Source organism: Nycticebus coucang, chromosome 14, assembly GCF_027406575.1.
Source record: "Nycticebus coucang isolate mNycCou1 chromosome 14, mNycCou1.pri, whole genome shotgun sequence".
NCBI lineage: Eukaryota > Metazoa > Chordata > Mammalia > Primates > Lorisidae > Nycticebus > Nycticebus coucang.
Genome location: NC_069793.1, coordinates 14,986,521 through 15,007,471, shown reverse-complemented (window position 1 = coordinate 15,007,471; position 20,951 = coordinate 14,986,521). Strand labels below are relative to the sequence as shown.

The window sequence follows — 20,951 nt, the reverse complement described above, 5'->3', positions numbered from 1 at the left end:
CTCACAAATAACACACACAGGCAATATAGAGAATCCTCACCACAAAATGTCAGGCCTATCAAACAGATGGGAATCCAGAGGGAACAAAGGTCACCCCCAAATGCCCTGCAAGGGCTTGGCGCCCATAGCACAGTGGTTATGGTGCCACCACACACACTGAGGGTGGCAGGTTCAAACCTGGCCCAGGCCAGCTAAGTGACAAAAAAATAGCCAGGTGTTGTGGCAGGAGCCTGTAGTCCCAGCTACTTGGGAGGCTGAGGCAAGAGAAATCGCTTAAGCCCAAGAGTTTGAGGTTGCTGTGAGCTGTGACACCAACGCACTATGCTAAGGGTGACAAAGTGACTGTCTCAAAAAAAAAAAAAAAAATGCCCTGCAGGGCTCCAAAAGGTGGCATAATCCCCACCCTTTCCCTGGGAACCACAAATGAGCTCAATCTAAACCAGGCTCTCACTAAACCAGGCTCTCAAGGTCCACTCCATCTTGTGCCTCCCTACCCCAAACACCTCCCTAATAGGGCAGAGCCTGTGGCTCAGTGGGTAGGGTGCCAGCCCCATATACCGAGGGTGGTGGGTTCAAATCCAGCCCCGGCCAAACTGTAACAAAAAAAAAATAGCTGGATGGTGTGGCGGGCGACAGGCTACTCAGGAGGCTGAGGCAAGAGAACCACCTAAGACCAAGAGCTGGAGGTCGCAGTGAGCTGTGATGCCACAGCATTCTACCAAGGGCGACAAAGTGAGACTCTGTCTCTAAAAATAAATATTTATTCAAATTTCCTTGGTTTTTAAATTATTGTGCATTTCCTATACCCTAGTCAATTACTTTATACCTGGTAAAGCATTATAATATGCTTTACATATATTAATTTACAAAATCTTCACCATAGCCCTGTGACTGTTACCATTTTACAAATGAGGAAGCTAAAGTACACAGAAGTGCAATGTTCAGGGCCACAGAAAGTGGCAGACCCAGTGTACAAACCCTTAGCATACTCTTTAACACTAGGTTACACTCTCTGCTGGCAGAGGCTCTCAAATGACAAGTATACTGCTATGAACATGGTAGGTGTCAACTAACTTATTTTAATATATATGCACATACACACACATACAGTCACATTCAATTGTGACAAACACCCGTTCTTCAACCAGGAGATAGCTCTACCACACTCCAGGCTCCTGGAGACTCTCTAGAGAGAGCCTAAGGCTGGCAGTCTTCACAGATGAAACCCAACCAGGGGCACTTTTATTAAAGTAAGAAGCAGCAGGGTGCTCCCCGGGGCATATACTATCTGGGTCCTCATGCTGGTCCAGAGCTCTGCTGCACCCTCTTCATCAGCTCTTCATCCTGCATAGACAATTCTGTCAACTTTTTGCCCATCCGCTCATGGATGTCTAGGTACTTGGAGACACATCGGTCAAGACACACAGACTCGCCCTTAGACAGCTCTGCTTCTTTGTAGTGGGGAGGCACGCACTTCCGATGGCAGGCATTGGTCATTCTGGAGGGAGGGGCAAGATTGTGTTAGCAACGTCTTGTAACAGCCCCCCAAACGCTCAACCATTCCAGCCCTGCTGTACTGATTTCACCTCCCCTGATAAAGGGGAAGGTGAATTGCACCTTCATCTTGGAACATCCTTGTGAGTAGGAACCTTGCCTGAGTCCATGTACATAACTAATTAAATAGAAACCATTTGCTGGTACTAGCTATGTGCCAGGCATCATGCTAAGTGCTTTGCATGGGTTCTGTTATGCAATTCTTACTATAACCTTCAGGCACAATCATTACTCCCATTTTTATAGATGAGGAAATTAAGGCACTGAGAGGCTTAGTAATTTGCTAAGGATCACACAAGGGTGGGATATCAACTCGAGTGGTCTGGCTTCACAGCCTACACTTTAAAAACATTCTAATTGGGCAGCACCTGTGGCTCAAGGAGTACGGTGCTGGCCCCATATACCAGGAGTGGCAGGTTCGAACCTGGGCCCTGGCCAAAACTGCAAAACAAACAAACAAAGCACCCTAATTTATAGCCGCCAAGATAAATCAACTAATCAAGAGAACTTAAACCAGCAGTGCCCAAAGCTCAGTGGGTAGGGCACTGGTCACATACACTGAGGCTGGTGAATTCAAACCTGGCCCAGGCCAGTAAAAGAACAATAACAACTGCAACAAAAAATAGCCGGGCACTGTGACAGGTGCCTATAGTCCCAGCTACGTGGGAGGCTGAGACAAAAGAATCGCTTAAGCCCAAGAGTTTGAGGTAGCTATGAGCTGTGACACCACAGCATTCTACCGAAGGCGACACAGACTGTCTCAAAAAAAAAAAGAGAGAGAGAGAGAGAACTTAAACCAATAAAACTAGTAACCATTTGTTTTCTATGTGTTTGGTTTGATGCTAAGGGCATTTTCTTTTATATTTAGTATTTATGATATTTCTATGAGGTAGGTACTATCAATATGTTCATTTTAGAGGTGAAGAAACCAATTGTCGAAGGATCCAAGTAACTAGCTCAAGTATACTGATGGTGACTGGTGGAGTCAGGACTTGTTCCCAAATTTGTGGAGTTGTAACTAATTATGGAGTCAGACTGAGGTACTTAATCCTGACATTGTTAGTGACCAGATGTAGACCCTGAGGAAGTCATTTAACCTTTAGAAGCCTTAATTTCCTCATCTTAAAATGGGACTGATGAAATTCACCCACTGGATTATTTTGAAGATTAAAAAAAGGGAACAGATATCTTCTTAAGTAAAGTATCCCAAGAGCGGAAAAGCAAGTATGCAATGTACTCAATACTAATATGAAACCAGCAGAAGAGCAACTACACATTCACACAAGAAAAAACACAACTACCTTTTTTTTTTTTTTTTTTTTTTTTTTGTAGAGACAGAGTCTCACTTTATGGCCCTCTGTAGAGTGCTGTGGCCTCACACAGCTCACAGCAACCTCCAACTCCTGGGCTTAAGTGATTCTCCTGCCTCAGCCTCCCGAGCAGCTGGGACTACAGGCGCCCGCCACAACGCCCGGCTATTTTTTGGTTGCAGTTTGGCCGGGGCTGGGTTTGAACCCACCACCCTCGGTATATGGGGCTGGCGCCTTACTGACTGAGCCACAGGCGCTGCCCAAAACACAACTACCTTTAAGTGGGGAGAAGGGGAGAAAGAAGGAGCATTGATAAGCTCTCACCCAACAGACACAATGTAGGGTAATATGGCAAACCTCCTGGGTGAAGAGCTCAACTACAAATTGGACTTTAAGTAACAAATGAAAACAATGTAACCTAATCGTTTGTACCTTTGTATTGATCTGAAATTAAAAAATAACAGAAAGAGAGAAGACACACACAATACTCAGCGAGTGCCTGACATGGTAAGGGTTTTAAAAATGTTAATTACTAAAAGGGCTATGTGTCAAAAGTCAAATAAATGCACAACTGTTCTTGGAATCTAACTAGAGCCTGGATTGGAGCTTCTCTTACTGCTTGACATTCTCAGAGTCAGTTTCACTCCCATCTAAATGACCAACTCGTTCTAGTGACCTATACTGCATCTGCTTTAGTATGTAACCAGCAGGGTGGGTGTAACCATGGGCCTCAGGCTCCCCTACATTCAGGAAGGAATTTGTTAGAAGTCATCCCCCTTAGGTAAGGGTGACCAAAGCTGATTTTCCAAGACAGAGTAGTGCAGAGTAGGCGCTCCTTACCGGTTGTACATATCAGCCATCATCTCCACCTCCAGTTCCGCAGCCAGCTGTTGAGCCCTGAGCGGATCCATCTCGGCCAGGCACCGTGGAAAGGATCTCCTTCTGGCCTCCTAATCCTGGGAGCAGACATCACTATCAGTACCAACCCCTCCACTTCACTCTACCGTCCTAGGGACTAAAGGATGCGGAAGAACCGTAGGGCGTCAGACCAGCAGGGGCCACTGACTTCAGTGAGCTTAACCATCCCATTTCACAGATATGGAAACTGAAGCCCTGAGGGAAACACTGCTTAGCCCAAGGTCACACAGGACGTAAACAGCGGGCCTGAAGCCTTGATGCCCTACTCCCTCGAGGTCACCTCTATTCAAGGGAAGATCGAGAGATCCGGGAAGAACACTCTGAAACGTGGGCCAGAACCCCTGGACCTTAGGAAACACATCGTACACTGAACCGAGGCGTCTGGGACCCGGCCCAAAGCTTGCACCTCTGAGATGGCGACACCATCATCAAGTTCACACTTAAGTCAGATGTTACGGGTCACTCACCACTGCCTGGGACAGTTCACAATGCCTACAGAGCGACCCCAACTTCGGGCATGTACTATAATCTAAAACTGTGCCCAGGCCTGCAAGAGCGGAAGCACGTGTATCACTTCCGGGAGTGAAGTCCCTCCTCTTCTTTGATCCGGACTCACTTCCGGAATGAAATACCCTCAAAGCGGCGCGGGGAAGATCGGCAACCATAGAGAGAGAGAGAGAGAGAGGCGCCGGCCTCCGCCGACGGGGAAGACGACTTTCAAATGCTAGAGGGGACGTCAAAATACCATAGAGGCTTGGGCGGGGTGCAGAGCGCCTGCAGTCTGTTTAGAATTCAAGTCCCTGGGTTTGTAGCCGAGAGGTTTGAGTTTATTGGTTCTGTAGAGAGGGGCGTGGCGACGCGGATCTGTGAACCTCGCCCTAGTCTCCGCGTAAGCCGGATCACAAATCGGGCGTGGAGAAAGGAAAGCGCCCTCCAAACAGGGTGCTCCGTTTTTGTTGCACTTTAAAACCGGAGGCCTTTTAAATTCCCAATGCCCAAGACTCGCCTCCTACCAGTTAAATGAGAATCTATGGGAATAGAACCTAGAAAGCAAAAACATTTAAAATTCCCCAGGTGATTCCTACGTTCAACCACATTGGAGAACCAGCGTTACCCGGCGGTAGTCGCACCAAGCCTGCTCTGGGTTTGCAAAGATAAGCGAGACACGGTTCCTGCCCACTGAGAGATATGTAAAAAGTACCTTTTATTCACCTTCTCTGAGACGACCTGAACCTTCATGAGAAAAATAAGCAATTTCGGCTGCCGCCAGAGCTAATCAGATACCAGATACGTTTGGATGAGGGAAAAGGCGGCACTGGTGAACTTTACGTCTTTCAAGATTTACCGTGTTCCTTGATTTGGACCGTTCCCTTCTTCCTTAACCAGAAAGAAACAATCCTCAGTCTCCTGATTTTTTTTTTTTTTTACACAATTTCCCTGTAAAATAAATTTACAAGATGTAAATTAATGACACAAGGATACACTAGCCCAGGCATCTTCGAACTTTTTAAACGGGGCCAATTCACTGTCCCTCAGACGGTTGGAGGGCCGGACTATAGTTTAAAAAAAAAAAACTATGAACAAATTCCTATGCACACTGCACATATCTTATTTTGAAGTAAAAAACAAAACGGGAACAAATACAATTCACACCGCTTCATGTGGCCCACGGGCCGCAGTTTGAGGACGCCTGCGACTAGTCCTTGGAAGTGGCTTTTTTTCCTTTTCTTTTCTTTTCTTTTCTTTTGAGGCAGGGTCTTCCTCCGTTGCCCAGGCTGGAGTGCAGTGGCCTGATCATAGTTCACAGCTACTTCTAACTCTGATCTCAAGAGTTTCCGGCCTCGGCCTCCAAGAAGCTGGGACTACAGACCCAGGTCACCACGCCTGTCTATTTAAAAAAAAAATCTTTTGGAGAGCCTGGGCTAATTCAGAACTCCTGACCTCGCGATCCTCCTGCCTTGGCTTCCCTCCACCCCCCCACCCCCCGCGTCCAAACTTAAACATTTTATTTATTTATTTATTTTTTTTTGCAGTTTTTGGCCAGGTCCAGGTTTGAACCCACCACCTCTGGTAAATGGGGCGGCCTCCTACTCCTTTGAGACACAGGCACCGCCCCAAACTTAAACATTTTACATGAATTGTCTTCATATGATTCCCTAAGTGCCCAAGACAGTCCTGATTTTAAAAAGATCTCATTACTGGCTCGGCGTCGGTAACACAGTGGTTACGGCGCCAGCCACACACACCGAGGGTGGCAGGTTGGAACTTGACTGGGCCAGCTAAACAACAATGACAACTGCAACAAAAAAATAGCCGGGGGGCGGGGGGGGGGGCGGCGCCTGTGGCTCAGTCGGTAAGGCGCCGGCCCCATATACCGAGGGTGGCGGGTTCAAACCCGGCCCCGGCCAAACTGCAACCAAAAAATAGCTGGGTGTTGTGGCGGGCGCCTGTAGTCCCAGCTGCTCGGGAGGCTGAGGCAAGAGAATCGCTTAAGCCCAGGAGTTGGAGGTTGCTGTGAGCTGTGTGAGGCCACGGCACTCTACTGAAGGCCATAAAGTGAGACTCTGTCTCTACAAAAAAAAAAAAAAAAAAATAGCCGGGGGTTGTGGCGGGTGCCTGTAGTCCCAGCTATTTGGGAGGCTGAGGGAAGAGAATCGCTTGAGCCCAAGAGTTTGAAGTTGCTGTGAGCTGTGACAACACAGCAGCACTCTACCAAGGACGACATAGTGAGACTCTGTCTCAAAAAAAAAAAAAAAAGGAAAGAAAAGAAAGAAAAAAGATCTCATTACTGCTTTAAGGACTAATTTTTGTCAAATCCTGTGCCCTAATAATTTAGGATTGAGGTATAACTTTCACACAGTAAAACGTACACAAATCTTAAGCTTAATATACATACATTCATATAACCACTACCTAGATTAAGATGTAAAATACTTCTCAACCCCCCAAAATTGTTTCATGTTCTTTCCCAGTCAGTATCTCTATTCCAATTTCTATCACCATCAGTTTTACCTGTTCTTGAATTTCATGTAAACACAATTAAACATTATTTTCTGTTTTGTGCTTGACTTCTTTAGTTCAACATATTGCCTGTAAGATTTCTTCCATACTGTGTGCATTTGTTATTCATTCTGTTTTATTGCTGTCTAGTGTTTATACAAGTATACCGTTATTCATTCGTCCGTTCTCCTTTTGATGGACATTGGGTTGTTTCTAGTTTGGGGATATTATGAATAATGCTGCTTTGATATTATTGTACAGATGTTTTAGTGGGCATATCTTGGCCTGGGTTTTGCTTTTGAAAATATGGCAAACATACAAGATAAGATTAAGAAACTGCATGGGAAAGGAGACGGGTTCTCACAAGAGGGATATGCTTCCTAAATGGGATGTTTACTAGGTGTTATGAAATGTTACATACTGTGTAATTGCATTTCAAAAACATTCTCAAAATGACAAAATTACAGAGATGGAGACGAGATTAATGGTTGCCTGGGGTTAGGCTTGGTGGAAAGGGAACACAAGAAAGATCTTTGTGGTGATGCAACAGTTCTATATCCTAAATCTGGAGGTAGTTACAAAGATCTATAGATGGGATGAGATATCATAGAATTATACCCACATTGTACCAATATCTTACTCTGTTACCCTGAGTAGAGTGACGGGGGCACTCTGTGTGGCGTCATAGCTTACAGCAAGCAACCTTGAACTCCTAGGTTCAAGTGATCATCCTGCCTCAGCCTCCTGAGTAGCTGGGACTACAGACACCCATCACAACCCCTGGCTAATTACATTTTTAGTAGAGACGGGGTCTCACTCTTGCTCAGGCTGGTCTCCAACTCTTGAGCTCAAGCAATCCTCCTGCCTTGGCCTCCCAGAGTTCTAGGATTACAGGCATGAGCCACCATGTCTGGTCTCTAAGAATTTTTAATGAGTGATGCCATGACCTGCTAATTAGCTATTATCAATATCTAATGACAGTAGAGCAAGAAGAGAAATTAATTTAAAGAAATAAAAGGATGGCAAACCAGAGTGAGATATGGAAGAACTCACCAACCTCAGGCAGACAAACTCTTGGATGGGTGAAGACTAGAGGCTGCCAGCAACCATTAATACTGGACTGTTGGGCCAGTGGTACCCAGACCTGGCTGCACAGAAAGATCTCTCAGATCATCCCAACCATAGGCCCTCAAGATCCTATTACATATTTCTTTCCTTTTTTTTTTTTTTTGAGACAGAGTCTCACTTTGTCACCCTTGGTAGAATGCTGTGGCATCACAGCTCACAGCAACCTCAAACTCTTGGGCTTAAGCGATTCTCTTGCTTCAGCCTTCTGAGTAGCTGGGACTACAGGCACCTGCCACATTGCCAGGCTATTTTTTTGTTTGTTTGTTTTCAGCAGGCCGGGACTGGGTTCAAACCCACTAGACCTGGTGCATGTGGCCAGGCACCCTACTGATTGAACTATAGGCACCATGGACGTATTTCTGTCAATTAATTCAGTATACAGAGGATTCCAAAAAGAAAAAACTGTACATGTTTTAAAGAAAGGGAAAAAGTGGCTCTGTGCCTGTGGCTCAAGGGGTTAAGGCGCCAGCCACATAGACTTGAGCTGCCGGGTTTGAATCCAGCCCCAGCCTGCCAAACAACAATGATGGCTGCAACCAAAAAAACAGTCAGGCGCTGTGGTGGGCGCCTGTAGTCCTAGCTACTTGGGAAGCGGAGGCAGGAGAATCACTTGAGCCCAGGAGTTGGAGACTGCTATGAGCTGTGATGCCGCGGCACTCCACCCAGGGCAACAGCTTGAGGCTCTGTCTCAAAAAAAAAAAAAGAAAAGAAAAGAAAGAAAGGGAAAAAGTGTGTTAAACTTGTAATACTCATGTCATGTTTGACTTCTGGAATTATAAGAGGTGTTTAGTGTGACTTGTGTTCATCTTTTGCTATAGGTATATACTGAGCATTACAATTTTAATGTAGTTTTTTCCTTTCTTAAAATGTGCATACATGCTTTTGTCACTCTGCGTATTTAACTGAGCATCTAATATAAAGCCAACCATTTGTTAGGCCCTGGGCCTAACTTTTTCTGAGCAAAAATTTCATTTTAGTACAGAAATGTGTTCAGAGCCTACTGTGTATTCACCACTTCAGCTCAAAATAGGACTCAGGATTTTTGTATTTTCCAGACTCTGAGGCCAGGGGTCCATTGCTTGGCACATGGTTCTTGTCCCCTCTACCCTCCCCGCCATACTGTGTGAGCCTGGAGACACATCTCCTGTGCCGGCAGCTGCCCCATTCACCCCCGCCAGAGCCCACCTTAAGCAGCTGCTTTTGTTTGAAGAGAGGGAAAGGGCCCAGTAAAGGAACATAGCAGGAGTGGTGTGAATGGAACCCAGGAGGCTCAGCCTGGGCTCTGGACGGGCAGGGGAGGCCAGAGCACCGGGGCCATACTCCAAATGGACCCCGAGCATGGTGGTTGGGTCCCCAAGGCCAGAAGAGCACACTGGGGAGAAAGGTGACCACAGGACAGATGCTACTAGGGTCAGGGGAGGAGGGACTTGCCATGATTGAAAGATGCCACCTGTCAAATCTTCACAGGAAATCTGAGCCTCCCAGTCTAGGGGGAAATGTTGTACCAACTGGGCAGTAAACAATGTTCCTCGGGCGCCCAAGGCTCTTGTAGTGGGGGTGGGGTCGGAGGGGGAGGGAAGCAGGGAGGCGGAACCAAAGAGCTGGGGGCTAGAGGCCACTGGAACTTAAAGGCTACTGGAGTGAGGCTGCTCAGCTGGAGGAAGCCCACAGCTCCAGAGCCCCAGGCAGAGGCCCTACAGGTAGGAGAAGCCCTGGGCCCCTTACTGAGCGTCCCCTCCCCATCTGTCAACTCTCACTCCTCCATCCAAGGGCAAGAAGCCTCCAAGGAGGGCTCCCCAAATGGAGAAATCCAGACTCCTTCCTAATTCTTTCCACCACTATGTCAGTTCCCATAAGATGCCAGGGTTCTCAGCCCTGGGGAGCTGGGAAACCTTGAGATCACCTACAGAGAGGCCCGCAGGTGGCTATCCATGAGGAGGACCTCACAAGGGGACAGGGTGTCTTGGGAGTCTCAGAAGTCTAGTTGGGTTGGTAGGCAGATCTCTAAGCAGTTGAAAGTGGCTTCTCCAAGGCAGGGTCCCTGGCTGGAGTAGGGGGAGGTGGAAGCCTCAGTGGCAGTGGGAGGTGATAGCATCACAGAACCACAGCATAGTCTGTGCTGCTGGAGGCTGGGAACTTGGGCCTGGGTCCTTTTGCTGCCAGTCTGCTAGGATAAACAGGAAGAGAGAAAGAGAGAGAGGAGCTATCTTCAGGGACAGCGGGGAGGCTTCCTGGGGAAGGAAGAAGAAAGGAAAGCTGAGAGTAAGAAAGGAAGGTGGGGGTGGAGAAACATTCCTGAAGGGCCTACTGTGCACCTAAGAGAAAGAGGAACTCCTCAGCCACATCCAACTGTTCTTCCCCACCAGCAGGGTGGCCCCCACTCTGGCCTGGGTCCTTTGGAGGGACTTGGTGGGAGCTACCTTTGGGGTCAGGAGAGCTGGGTTCTAGATGTGGTTGGGCCAGTTGTCCTGTAACTGTAGTCAAGACATATCAACTTCCTGAGCCTCAGTAACACCTAAAGGACCAGAGCAAGGAACAATCAAGATAAGGCAGGGCACTGCAGTGGATGCTGTAAACTCTGTAGGACGGTGAATGCTGGGGGGTGGTCGTGGCATTGCCCTGGTTTCTCAGCATTCCGAGCTTCTTTGCTCTTTGTCTATTCGTGACAAGCCTGGAGGGTGGAAAGCCCAGGTGATAAACAGGCAGCATGGCTGAAGGGGGTTTGTGTGTGTGTGCGCGCATGCCTGCCCTCCCTCTCCACTACCCTAAGCAGGTGGTGTGGAAACAGAGGGAAAGATGGTTGGAGCACTCAGCTATGCCTTAGTCAAATACAGCCACATTTTGAAGTATAGAAAAGGTCTGCTATCATCTCACTGGCATTCAGTACTCTCTGCCTTGTCTCTTTAGTAGATGTACTCAAGGCCAGGTCCAGGCCTTACCCTGGCATAGTGCTGGGCACGGCCAATGCCCAGGACATGAGCTGATGAGTACTAAGCGTGCCTTCTGTGCCAAGCATGCTTCCAAATACTTCCTATGCAAGGGCTTCCTTAACCCTCCACACTCTCTATGTGGTGGGTGAGACCTATTTTTATCTGTGGAAATGAAAACACAGACAGGGTAAGTAGCTTGCTCAAGGTTATACAATTAGTAAACAATGAGAGCTGGGATCCTGTGGCAGGAAAACCCCAGAATCAATGATTTTCACCAATATTCCACACCAGTTTCCAAACAGGAGTGGAGAGCAGAAAGGGAAGGAGTTGTGTGGATAATTTAGACCAGCATTTGCCATACTTTCTCCTACTGAGCATGGAATTGCTACAGAGGGCAGTAGATGGTCCTCAGGAAAAATAAAACAAAAAGGAAAGAAAGCAAATAAACAAACAACAACAAAAAAAAAATCCGGGCAGCACCTGTGGCTCAAGGAGTAGGCTCATACACTGGGGGTGGCAGGTTTGAGTCCAGCCCTAGCCAAAAACTGTGAAAAAAAAAATCCATGTCCAGTAAGTTTGGGGAAAAGTGAGTTAAGCAAAGTTAAGCTTCCTTTACTGTTCAGTATCTTGAAGTCTACTTAAGAGCTAAAGCATTTACCTATTTGTAGGAGGGTAAAGAGGAGGCTGTTTTTGGAACAACCACAACTAGAAAATATATCTTCTTCCTACCCGTACAAGAACCCTATTCATGTCATGAGACAGTCCAGTTTTCCACAGGACACAGTGTGAAAAACCTGACCTAGATGAGTCCTGTCTTTGTCAGAGGCCCAGAGAGGGAAAGGGACTGGTCAAGTCTCAGGTACTTCCAGCTCTCTGCTGGCATGCATTCCATCTATCCTTCAGACTCATTTCTCCTCTTTCGTATATTGCTGGAGCTGCTGAACTGTGAAGGGCCAGGGACAAGGGGTGTGGAATTGGAGGACACTGTGAACAATATAGGGGCACTTAGGCAATGGTGAGGGCACTAAATCCAGGGGTGCTGGGACTCTGACCTGAGGGTGGAGGAACACAGCCCTGTCCGTTGTCTGCCTGTCTTCCTTGCTCCTGTCCTCTGTCCCAATTACCTAGGTGCCCTGAGTACTGTCACCAAGAAAGATGGTGCTGCCAAGGGCAGGAGATATTTTTAGCTTGTGACAGGAGCGTACACTTTTCTGAGTCATACTCTGGGAGTCCTATTTGGGAATTGTTTTCTTTGTAACTAGACCCTGGAGAAGAGCAGGAGAATGAAGGAGCTGGCCCTGTCCCCCCACCCACCTGTTTTTGTAGATCCTATAGTCTATATAATATTTAAATAGTAAACCCCGAGTTAAGGCATCCTAATCTCCCCCATGTCCTCAGGGACACTCAGAGGATCAGATTGCCCTGCAGAGGCCAGGGAGAGTGCATTCTTTTCTTCAAGGAAGGAAACTCTTCCTTGCCCAAGGCCACCTTTTCTGAGAAGCACACATTGGCGGAGCTGGCAGGGATCCAGATACCAGGCAGCCCAGGGGTTCCCAAATTTCAGGCATTTTTATACCACTTCTATGATTTAGCTACATCTATATCACCTCTATTCTAATTTCCTAAACGTCTTCCTTTGAATGAACTTATTTTTAAATTCAGTAAGTGTATTTCTAGAAGGCACTCTATCATTTTTGGAAATGGAAACTCAATATCGCTTGCCAGAAATAGAAAGTAACTGCAAACATAAATATAATGGAAACAAAAGTGTTATTCAATTCTAGGTAGATGCTCCTGAGTAGCAATTTTTCCACAGGTGTTCAGGATGCTGGTGTCACATTGTGACTGCCACCTTGGCTTTATCAAAAAGAAACATCATTGAAAGGGCATTTAATGTTCTTTAAAGCCAATGCCGGAACCTACAAGGGATGTTAGGTGAACACCGTCCAATGTCAAGTCAGCACAGCCCAACCATGCTGGCTTTAGGGAAGCAGTTCTCTACCCTTCATTCTACCAAAGGGAAAATAGATGCATGGGTCCCACAAACAAGTAGTGCGAGAACCAGGACAGGACAACGGATCTCCTGATTCCCAGGCCAGAGCTCTCAGAGGGCAGGGTCCTTACCTCACACAGGGTTGGGGCATGACCAGGCCTGCTTTTCTTCTCCTTCTAGAGATGGAGCAAAAGGAAGGACAGCCCCCCTCTGAGGATGGGGCCCCCGTCTCCCCCATTGGAGAGGACCCCAGGACACAAGGAGTTGAAACCCCTGCAGAAAAGATGAAAAGCACAACAGGGAAGACCGTCAATGAGGGGCATCCAGACGAGACGGGAAAGCAGGAAAAAGGCGAGGCTGGCATTTCAGCTGAACTCCAGGGCGAAGCAAATGGGTTAGATGAGGTCAAGGTGGAATCCCAGAGGGAGGCTGGTGGGACAGAGGGTGCTGAGGCTGAACTTACAGGGGAGGATGTTGAGAAGGAAGAGCCCACAGGGGCCTCTCAGCAGATGACTGAGAGGAAAGAAGAAACCAAATCTGAACCCAAGGAGGCTGAGGGAAAGGAGGAGGGCCCTTCGGCCTCTGAGAAGCAGAAGGCTGACAGGAAAGAGGCCAAGACTGAATCTGGGGAGAAGGCCAAGGCCGATGACAAAGACAAGCCTGAACCCAAGGTGGCTGGTGGGGAGGATGAGGCAGAGATGGCTTCTCAAGAGGAGAGCCACAAGACAGAGGAGCCCGTGGCCAAACCCCAGGAGAAAATTGCCAATAAAGAGGCCAAGACTGAATCTGAGAAGGCTGCCATGAAAGACGAGGCTCATGCTGAAGCTCAGGAGGCTGGTGGGGAAGAAGAGGCTGAAAGTGATGCCAAGGAGGGTGTGGTGAGTGGGGCAGGAGAGAGGAAAGGGGAGGCCCCGCAAAAGAGCTATGGGTCCCCTGTACCCTGGAAGGCAAGCCCTCCCTGCTTTATTATCCTTGGGAAAGTCTGATCTTTTTCCCACTGAGGAAGAGATGGGCACTAAGGAATGCAGCACTGTGGCTCCGGGCTGCCTTCTAGATGTTTCTGATGTTTTCACAAAGCAAGGGCAGGTGCCTGTGCGACTGTGGGCTCACACAGACTGTGTTCATTCCAGGAGTCAGGCAGTCCCAGTGAAGAGCAGGGGCAAGATATGGGCAAGTCCCAAGAGAAAGAGTCAGAGGGAGGGGCAGAGGTGACTCCCAGCTCCCCCGAGGAGTGGCCTGAGAGCCCCACAGAGGAAGGTCATGGTCTCAGCCCAGGTGAGTGAGCCCAGAGCCCACAGGACGCTGCAGGGGCCACCCTGGGGAAGGAGCTCAAGGAGCATGTCACGGGCAGCCCTGGCTCCCCTCCCTCTTGTTCCTCTCCTCCAGATGAGTTGGGTCCAGACTCCACAGCTTCTGGAGAGACCAGTCCTTCAGCCAGGTAACGTTAAGCTCTGGGGCTCCAGCCCAACTTCCCCTACCTCCTGCTCCCTTCAAAGTCTACCATCACCTCAGTCTGGGCCATCCTGAGCACTTGACTTCAAGGTATTCCAGGACTCCTGGCATTCAGCCTCCTATCCAGGTCAGAGCCTGGGAACCAAAGGAGCCATAGGCAGAGGGAGCGTAAATGATACCTGGTCCCCCTCCCACGCACACCATGGCTGGCGTCTCCTCTTCAGCATCCCTGACCTTGCTGGGTGCTCCTTACCTCGCAGCTCGGCATGTTTCATGGTGCCGGTGGCATCATCCATAAGAGCAGGATCAGAAAGCCTGAGTTTGGACAGTGGCTCTGCCACTTACCAGCTGTGTGACCTTGGCCATGTCACTTAGCCTCTTCTTCTCTGTGAAGTGGGCATAACAACTGTTTCTACCATCCAGGATTCTTGTGAGGCTTAAGTGACGTAAGGAGTGCAAAGCACTTCAGCGTGGTGCCAGGCGGTGCATGGCGCGTGCTGATTAAAATGATGGCCTCATGCTTGCCCTCGCTCAACTTCAGTCATTAAAAGAATCTTCCTTTATAACGAGCTGAAACCCACCTCCTTGTCCCTTTCTTAGGGAAAGATACCCAGTGAGTATTCACTGAGCATTCCCACAGCTGTGTGGCAGACGCAGCTGGGGCCTTTACTCACCTTCTTATGCAGACCTTAAAACCACCTTGCCAGGGGCTCTTCTTGTCCCCGTTTTACAGACCAGAAAGCTGAGGCTCAGAGAAGTGATGTGACAGTGCCAACATCACACAGCAAATAAGAGGCAAAGCCACGAACCAGACTCAGGTCAGACCCCAGATGTGTCCTAGGCCTGCCCACATGTCCTCACTAAACCAAACCTCCCTAAAGTTAGACTGGGCCCCATCATCCCTCCTCAACCCCGTCCCTAAAATGCATGCCAACTATAGGTGCCACGCTGCCCATGGCACATCAGTGACCCACCGCCCCAGGCTGACCCTCCATGTCCTAGCCTCTCTCATGCTTCTCTGGACCTCTCCACATAGTGAGTCTTCACCCAGCGATGTGCCCCAGAGCCCCCCAGAGCCCCCTCCCTTGGAAAAGAAGAAGGAGAAGGCACCAGAGCGGAGGGTGTCAGCCCCTGCCCGGCCCCGGGGCCCCCGTGCACAGAACCGCAAAGCCATCGTGGACAAGTTTGGCGGGTAGGATGCAGGCTAGGAGCTGGGCTGGGCTCTCCCCAGAAACTATGGGTTGGTGGGAAGGTGGCAGGAGGGGCAGTGGGGACCTCCCAGGCAGAGCGGGAAGACTGACATCCAAGGCTGGGGCTTTGCCCAGTGGGACCCTTCATGACCCCTTGTCTCTTTGGCCTGGCCCTGTAACCCTCTCCCCTCACAGGGCAGCCTCGGGCCCCACAGCCCTGTTCCGGAACACTAAGGCAGCCGGGGCAGCCATTGGCGGAGTCAAGAACATGCTCTTGGAGTGGTGCCGGGCCATGACAAGAAACTACGAGGTGGGCTTGGGACAGGGAGCGCGGGTGGGGCAGGGACCTGGGGAGGGTATGAGCGGTACAGACCCCAGTGGGTGAGAGTCCAGGCCCCCTGGTGGGACTCACTGAGGCCCCCTTTGTGCCCTGCCTGCCACAGCACGTGGATATCCAGAACTTCTCCTCCAGCTGGAGCAGCGGTATGGCCTTCTGCGCCCTCATCCACAAGTTCTTCCCCGACGCCTTTAACTATGCTGAGCTGGACCCCACAAAGCGCCGGCACAACTTCACCCTGGCCTTCTCCACAGCAGAGTAAGCCTCAGCCACAGGCTGGCAGAGTGAGATGGGAGCTGGGAGCCACCCAGGATGAGGGCTGGATTCACAGGGGTCGGAGGGTGTGTGGTAGTCAGATTCATACTGGCTCCACACATTCATACATCCAATTTTTTTTTAGTATAAGGTGCTTTCAATCCTCGGGAACATAGCCGTGGGTGAAACAAATAAAACCCCTTGCTCACCCACAGCTTACATTCTGAAGGGAAAGACTGATCACAAACACACAGAGATGTGACATGTAATGCCAGGTGGTGATATGACCATAAGGAAAATTCGGGAAGGGTAAGGGACAGAGGAGAGACAGGCCTGCTGTTTGAGATGAGAGGCTCAGAGATTTGGGCTCAGACTCCGACTCCGCCATTTGTCAGGGGTGTGATCTTGGGAAGGCTCCCTTACTTCGCTGAGCCTCCATATTCAGACCTCTAAGAGGGGCATGATGTTTCCTCTTCTGCTGGGTTGTTGTGAGAATTACAGTTACAGGCAGTTCCTGTAACTGCCCAGCCCACAGTAAGCACTTCAAAAAATTCATTCACAGGAGGGTGCCCATATCTCAGTGGTCAGGGCACTGGCCACATGCTCCAGGGCTGGTGGGTTTGAACCTGACCTGCAAAAAAAGTCCGGCATTGTGGAGGGCCCCTGTAGTTCCAGCTACTAGGGAGGCTGAGGCAAGAGAATTGCTTGAGCCCAAGAGTTTGAGGTTGCTGTGAGCTATGACGCCTCAGCACTCTACCCAGGGTGACAGTGAGACTCTGTCTCAATTAAAAAAAAAAATTCGTTCATACTAAAATGGATGATATCATGGTTGTAATGAGTTATTATTCCTTTGGGAGCCTGGAGAGGGGCTGCTGCTGAGGCTCCTACAGCTGGGTGGCAGGGACAGTGGCAGCTGCATAAGGGTGAAATACTAGGGCAGGAAGGGAGTGAGGAAGAGCATGGGTTCCTCATTTCCTTCCAGACCTGAGACACAAAGACGGGGCTGCCTGGGCAGCAGCTATTCCTCCACTAAAGCACCAAAGCTCCAAAGCCAGGCGCAGCTGGAGGCCTTTGTCTCTACCCACCTGTGAGGGCTCCCGGTGGTGGATGTCCCTGGTGGCCGTAGGGCCCCCAAGGACTCATCCAGCAGTACACATTCTCTCCAGCATCCGGGAAGGACTGAGAGGCTTCTGAGCTGCCTGGAAGACAAAACTGAACTGGGAACGTGGCCACTGAGAGCAGCTCTGAGAGAGCTCGCAGCTGGAATGGCCAGCTGAGTGCAGCCCCACACCCCTGGCACAGAGAACCCATCCATGGCGATGTTGCAGCACCTTGGTCTGGCAGGCCCAGCCCCCTAGTCTACTCTAGGCCTGGCTGGGAGCCTGATAGGAAGATGCATGTTCCCATGGGCAAAAGGAGAGGATTAGCTTCGATCCAAGCTTTTCAAATGCTTTTTTTTTTCCTGCAGATTTCCTTAACCAAAACATGAAGTGACTCTATAAAATAGGTAGACCTTTGTAGGTTGGTAACTACTCAGTGTCCAAGTCCCCCTTCTCAAGATGGTTCCTGAAGCATGTCCATAGGGCCCAGGAAACCAAGGAGGCCATCTATAAGCTATCGGGCTCAATGTCCCAGAGGGTCTCTTCCCATTTCTCATTATCCTGCCAAGGGATGGGGTGGATCCCCGCAGGGAGACAAGGGCTCAGGTGCACCCTGTCCTGCTGTGGGCTCAGAAACACCTTTAATGATGGCAAGTCCATGAGTCCAGTGATTAGGTGCTGGGCATTCTGCTAAGAGCTTTTCTCAAATCGCCTCATTTTATTCTGATGACAGTCCTATATTGTAGACATGAGCAGAGAGGTTAGGTTGTTTCCTGGGTTCACAGAGGAGGGCTGTGGCAAGACCAGGGATTGGGAAGTGAAACTCCTAGTCTAGACTTAAAGCTGTAAGGTTTAAAGACAAGCAGCTCTGCCCTGACCAAGCACCCCTGGCTTGTAGCACACAGACCACTGTCCCTCTCCCCAGGGCTGCCTGGACACAGGTTCCAACCCTGGAAGAGCCATAGGAAGGTGGGAGGAATAATTAGATGATAATGACAGGCCGACAGGAAGCACCAGTCAGTGAAAAATGGAGGGAGTAAAAGGGATGCCTGGAGGTGGAGACTGGAGAATGGAAGTGAGGGGCTCGGGTTTGAATCCCACCTCCTCCTTCCTAGCTGTGTGACCCTCAGCAGCTGAACAAAACTCCCTGGTCACTTCATATCACAGGAGTTTGTTATGAAGATTAAGTGTGAAAAGTAAGAGGTGTCTGCCACAGTCATCACATTCCATCACCCCATGCTAGAACTCTCCTGGGATTCCCACAGAGACCTGGGATGGAGAGAGTGGCCAATGCCAGAACCTCCCTCCCCCCCACCCCCATCCATGGGCTCCTCTATGATGCTGGGTAGGAGGTCTCCTCTGCTCCTCAGGCTCAAGGGCATGAAGGGTTTGTCTCTCCCATGTAGGAGATGGCACAAGACCCACAACTGTGGGGCTGCAGGGACTTTGCTCCGTTCTCCCAAATCCTCAGCCTATGCTCCTCCCTGGGCTCCCAGGCCAACCCAGCTTGGGTTTCTCTCCTGGTAGGATTTCCACTGGGGCCCTGGCTTCTCTCACTCAAGCGCCATTTTGGCTTTGGTGGGTCAGGACTGCTGAGAGTGAGCTTGAACTAGAGGCGGCAGGCAGGCCTGGGGCTGAGTCCTGACTGTGGCACTCGCTTTGACCTCAGGCAAACCACCAAAACCCTCTGAGTCTCCAGTTCCTCCTCTGCTGGCCATGGGTGGAAGGAAGGAGTAAATCACAAGAGGGAAGCATCTGATGAGGCAGCTGGCATGTGGTAGTGAGGGAGGCCCCAACACTGATTAGCTTAGATTATCGGCCTCAGCAAAGCCAAGGGTGGCACAGAGCCCAGAAGGGGTTAACTGGGAAGTTACAAGATGAAGAGTTGCTACTAAATGTCATAAAGCGCCTCAAACACACCAAGCACTCCTGCCTCAGGACCTTTGCACCTGCTATTTCCTCTGCCTGTCCTCCTTTCCCCCAGATATGCACATGACTGACTTTAATAGGCCTTCCCTGAGCACCCTATTAAAAAATACCAGATCCTGGCTGAGGCGGGTGGATTGCCTGAGCTCACAGGTTCAGAGACCAGCCTGAGCCAGAGCAAGACCTTGTCTCTAAAAATAGCCAGGCGTTATGGCAGGTGCTTGTAGTCTCAGCTACTTGGGAAGCTGAGGCAAGAGAATCACTTGAGCCCAAGAGTTTGAGGTTGCTGTGAGCTATGACACCACGGCCACTCTATCCAGGGTGACAAAGTGAGTCTCTGTCTCAAAAAAAAAAAAAAACCAGATCCCTACTCCAACACAGGAACATGCCCTGCCTCCCTTCCCTGCCTTATTTTTCTCCTTAGCACCTCTCACCCTCTGATGTGCCATTGACTTTTGGTGTTGATTACTATCTGTCTCCTGCCACAAGAATGTCAGTGCTGTGACAGTGGGAATCTTTTGGTTTTGTTCACTGCTGACTTCCCAAAGCCTAGAAAAGTACCTGGCACATAGCAGGCTCTCAGTAAATACACAGACAGACTGAATGAATGATGCTTTTGGAGACACTGCAGCTGCACACCAGCACTCTGGCCAGGTTTGCATTTCCGTCCTTTAAATTCTTCCCTAGGGTTGGGCGTGGTGGCTCACACCTGTAATCTGGGAGGCTGAGGCAGGTGGATTCTTGAGCTCAAAAGTTTGAGACCAGCCTGAGCAAGAACAAGACCCTCATCTCTATAAAAAAAAAAAAAAATAGAAAAACTAGCTGGGCATTGTGGCAGGCGCCTGCAGCCCAGCTACTTGGGAGGGTGAGGCAAGAGGACTGTTAGAGCACAAGAGTTTGAGGTTGTTGTGAGCTGTGACTTCACAGCACTCTACCCAGGGCAACAGAGATTTTGTCTAAAAAAATAAAATTCTCCCTGGTCTAACAGGGGTTCCTGGTTCCAGAGCAGATACATGGATGTGTGAAAGACATGGGTTAAAGTAGAACTAGAGACCAGAGGGTTCTGCTCTCATGTGCAGACACCAGGCAGGGAAAACCTGGGCTATGGAATCAGACTGAGCTGGGTTGGGGTCTTGACTCTCCTGGGGACTCAGTTATCTCATCTGTACAATGGGGTGGTTGGGTTAGATGATCTCCCGGTTCCAACACATGATTCTGTGGGCATCATCCTTGCTGAGCTGTCCCCACCCATTCCCTTGGCTCCCACATCCTTCACCTTTGGCTCTCTGCTCCCCACCCTATTCTACCCCTCAGGAAACTGGCTGACTGTGCCCAGCTGCTGGAGGTGGATGATATGGTGCGGCTGGCAGTGCCCGACTCCAAGTGTGTCTACACCTACATCCAGGAGCTGTACCGCAGCCTCGTGCAGAAAGGACTGGTGAAGACCAAGAAGAAATGAGGAGCTGAGGGGCCTCGTGGGCAGGGTGTCCAGCTCACCAGCAGTGGCCTGGAGGCTCACTTCTGCTCTACAGAGGCAGCAGAGCCAAGGCTTAGCCAAGGGCACTAGTCTTAATGGCATTAAAAGTACTTTTGTAAAACGCTGTGTGATCCCTCAGTGTTCTTTCTGTACCCTGCCTGGAAAACTCTGTACCCTGGGATAATAAACGCTGCCCACAAGGGTTTCCTTACCTGCTACAATCTTCTCAACAACTGTGCAAGGTGTTTGGGAAAGAACAGTAGCCTGGTTCCCGCCCCCCCCCCCCCCAACCAGCTACATGACCTTGGGTCACACAGCTAACCTCTCTGAGCTTCGGTTTATAGTCTGAATGGGCATAACAGGAATTCCAGCCTCATGGAG

At 49.7% G+C, this 20,951-nt stretch overlaps 2 protein-coding genes across 2 annotated transcripts; one reads left to right on the top strand and one right to left on the bottom strand.

Moving 5' to 3' along the window:
• Positions 1–1,212: 1,212 nt before the first annotated feature.
• Positions 1,213–4,402, bottom strand: TIMM10 (translocase of inner mitochondrial membrane 10). Its single transcript, XM_053562460.1, has 3 exons — positions 4,250–4,402; positions 3,705–3,820; positions 1,213–1,498 (listed from the first exon to the last, which is right to left on the bottom strand). The coding sequence occupies exons 2-3, from the start codon at positions 3,773–3,775 to the stop codon at positions 1,297–1,299; spliced, it is 273 nt and encodes a 90-aa protein (XP_053418435.1). The 5' UTR covers positions 3,776–3,820; positions 4,250–4,402; the 3' UTR covers positions 1,213–1,296.
• A 5,077-nt stretch (positions 4,403–9,479) lies between these two features.
• SMTNL1 (smoothelin like 1) lies at positions 9,480–20,691 on the top strand. The gene is made up of 8 exons (XM_053562821.1): positions 9,480–9,610; positions 13,014–13,711; positions 13,964–14,108; positions 14,220–14,271; positions 15,322–15,477; positions 15,671–15,785; positions 15,919–16,070; positions 20,408–20,691. The coding sequence occupies exons 2-8, from the start codon at positions 13,016–13,018 to the stop codon at positions 20,550–20,552; spliced, it is 1,461 nt and encodes a 486-aa protein (XP_053418796.1). The 5' UTR covers positions 9,480–9,610; positions 13,014–13,015; the 3' UTR covers positions 20,553–20,691.
• The last annotated feature ends 260 nt before the right edge of the window (positions 20,692–20,951 follow it).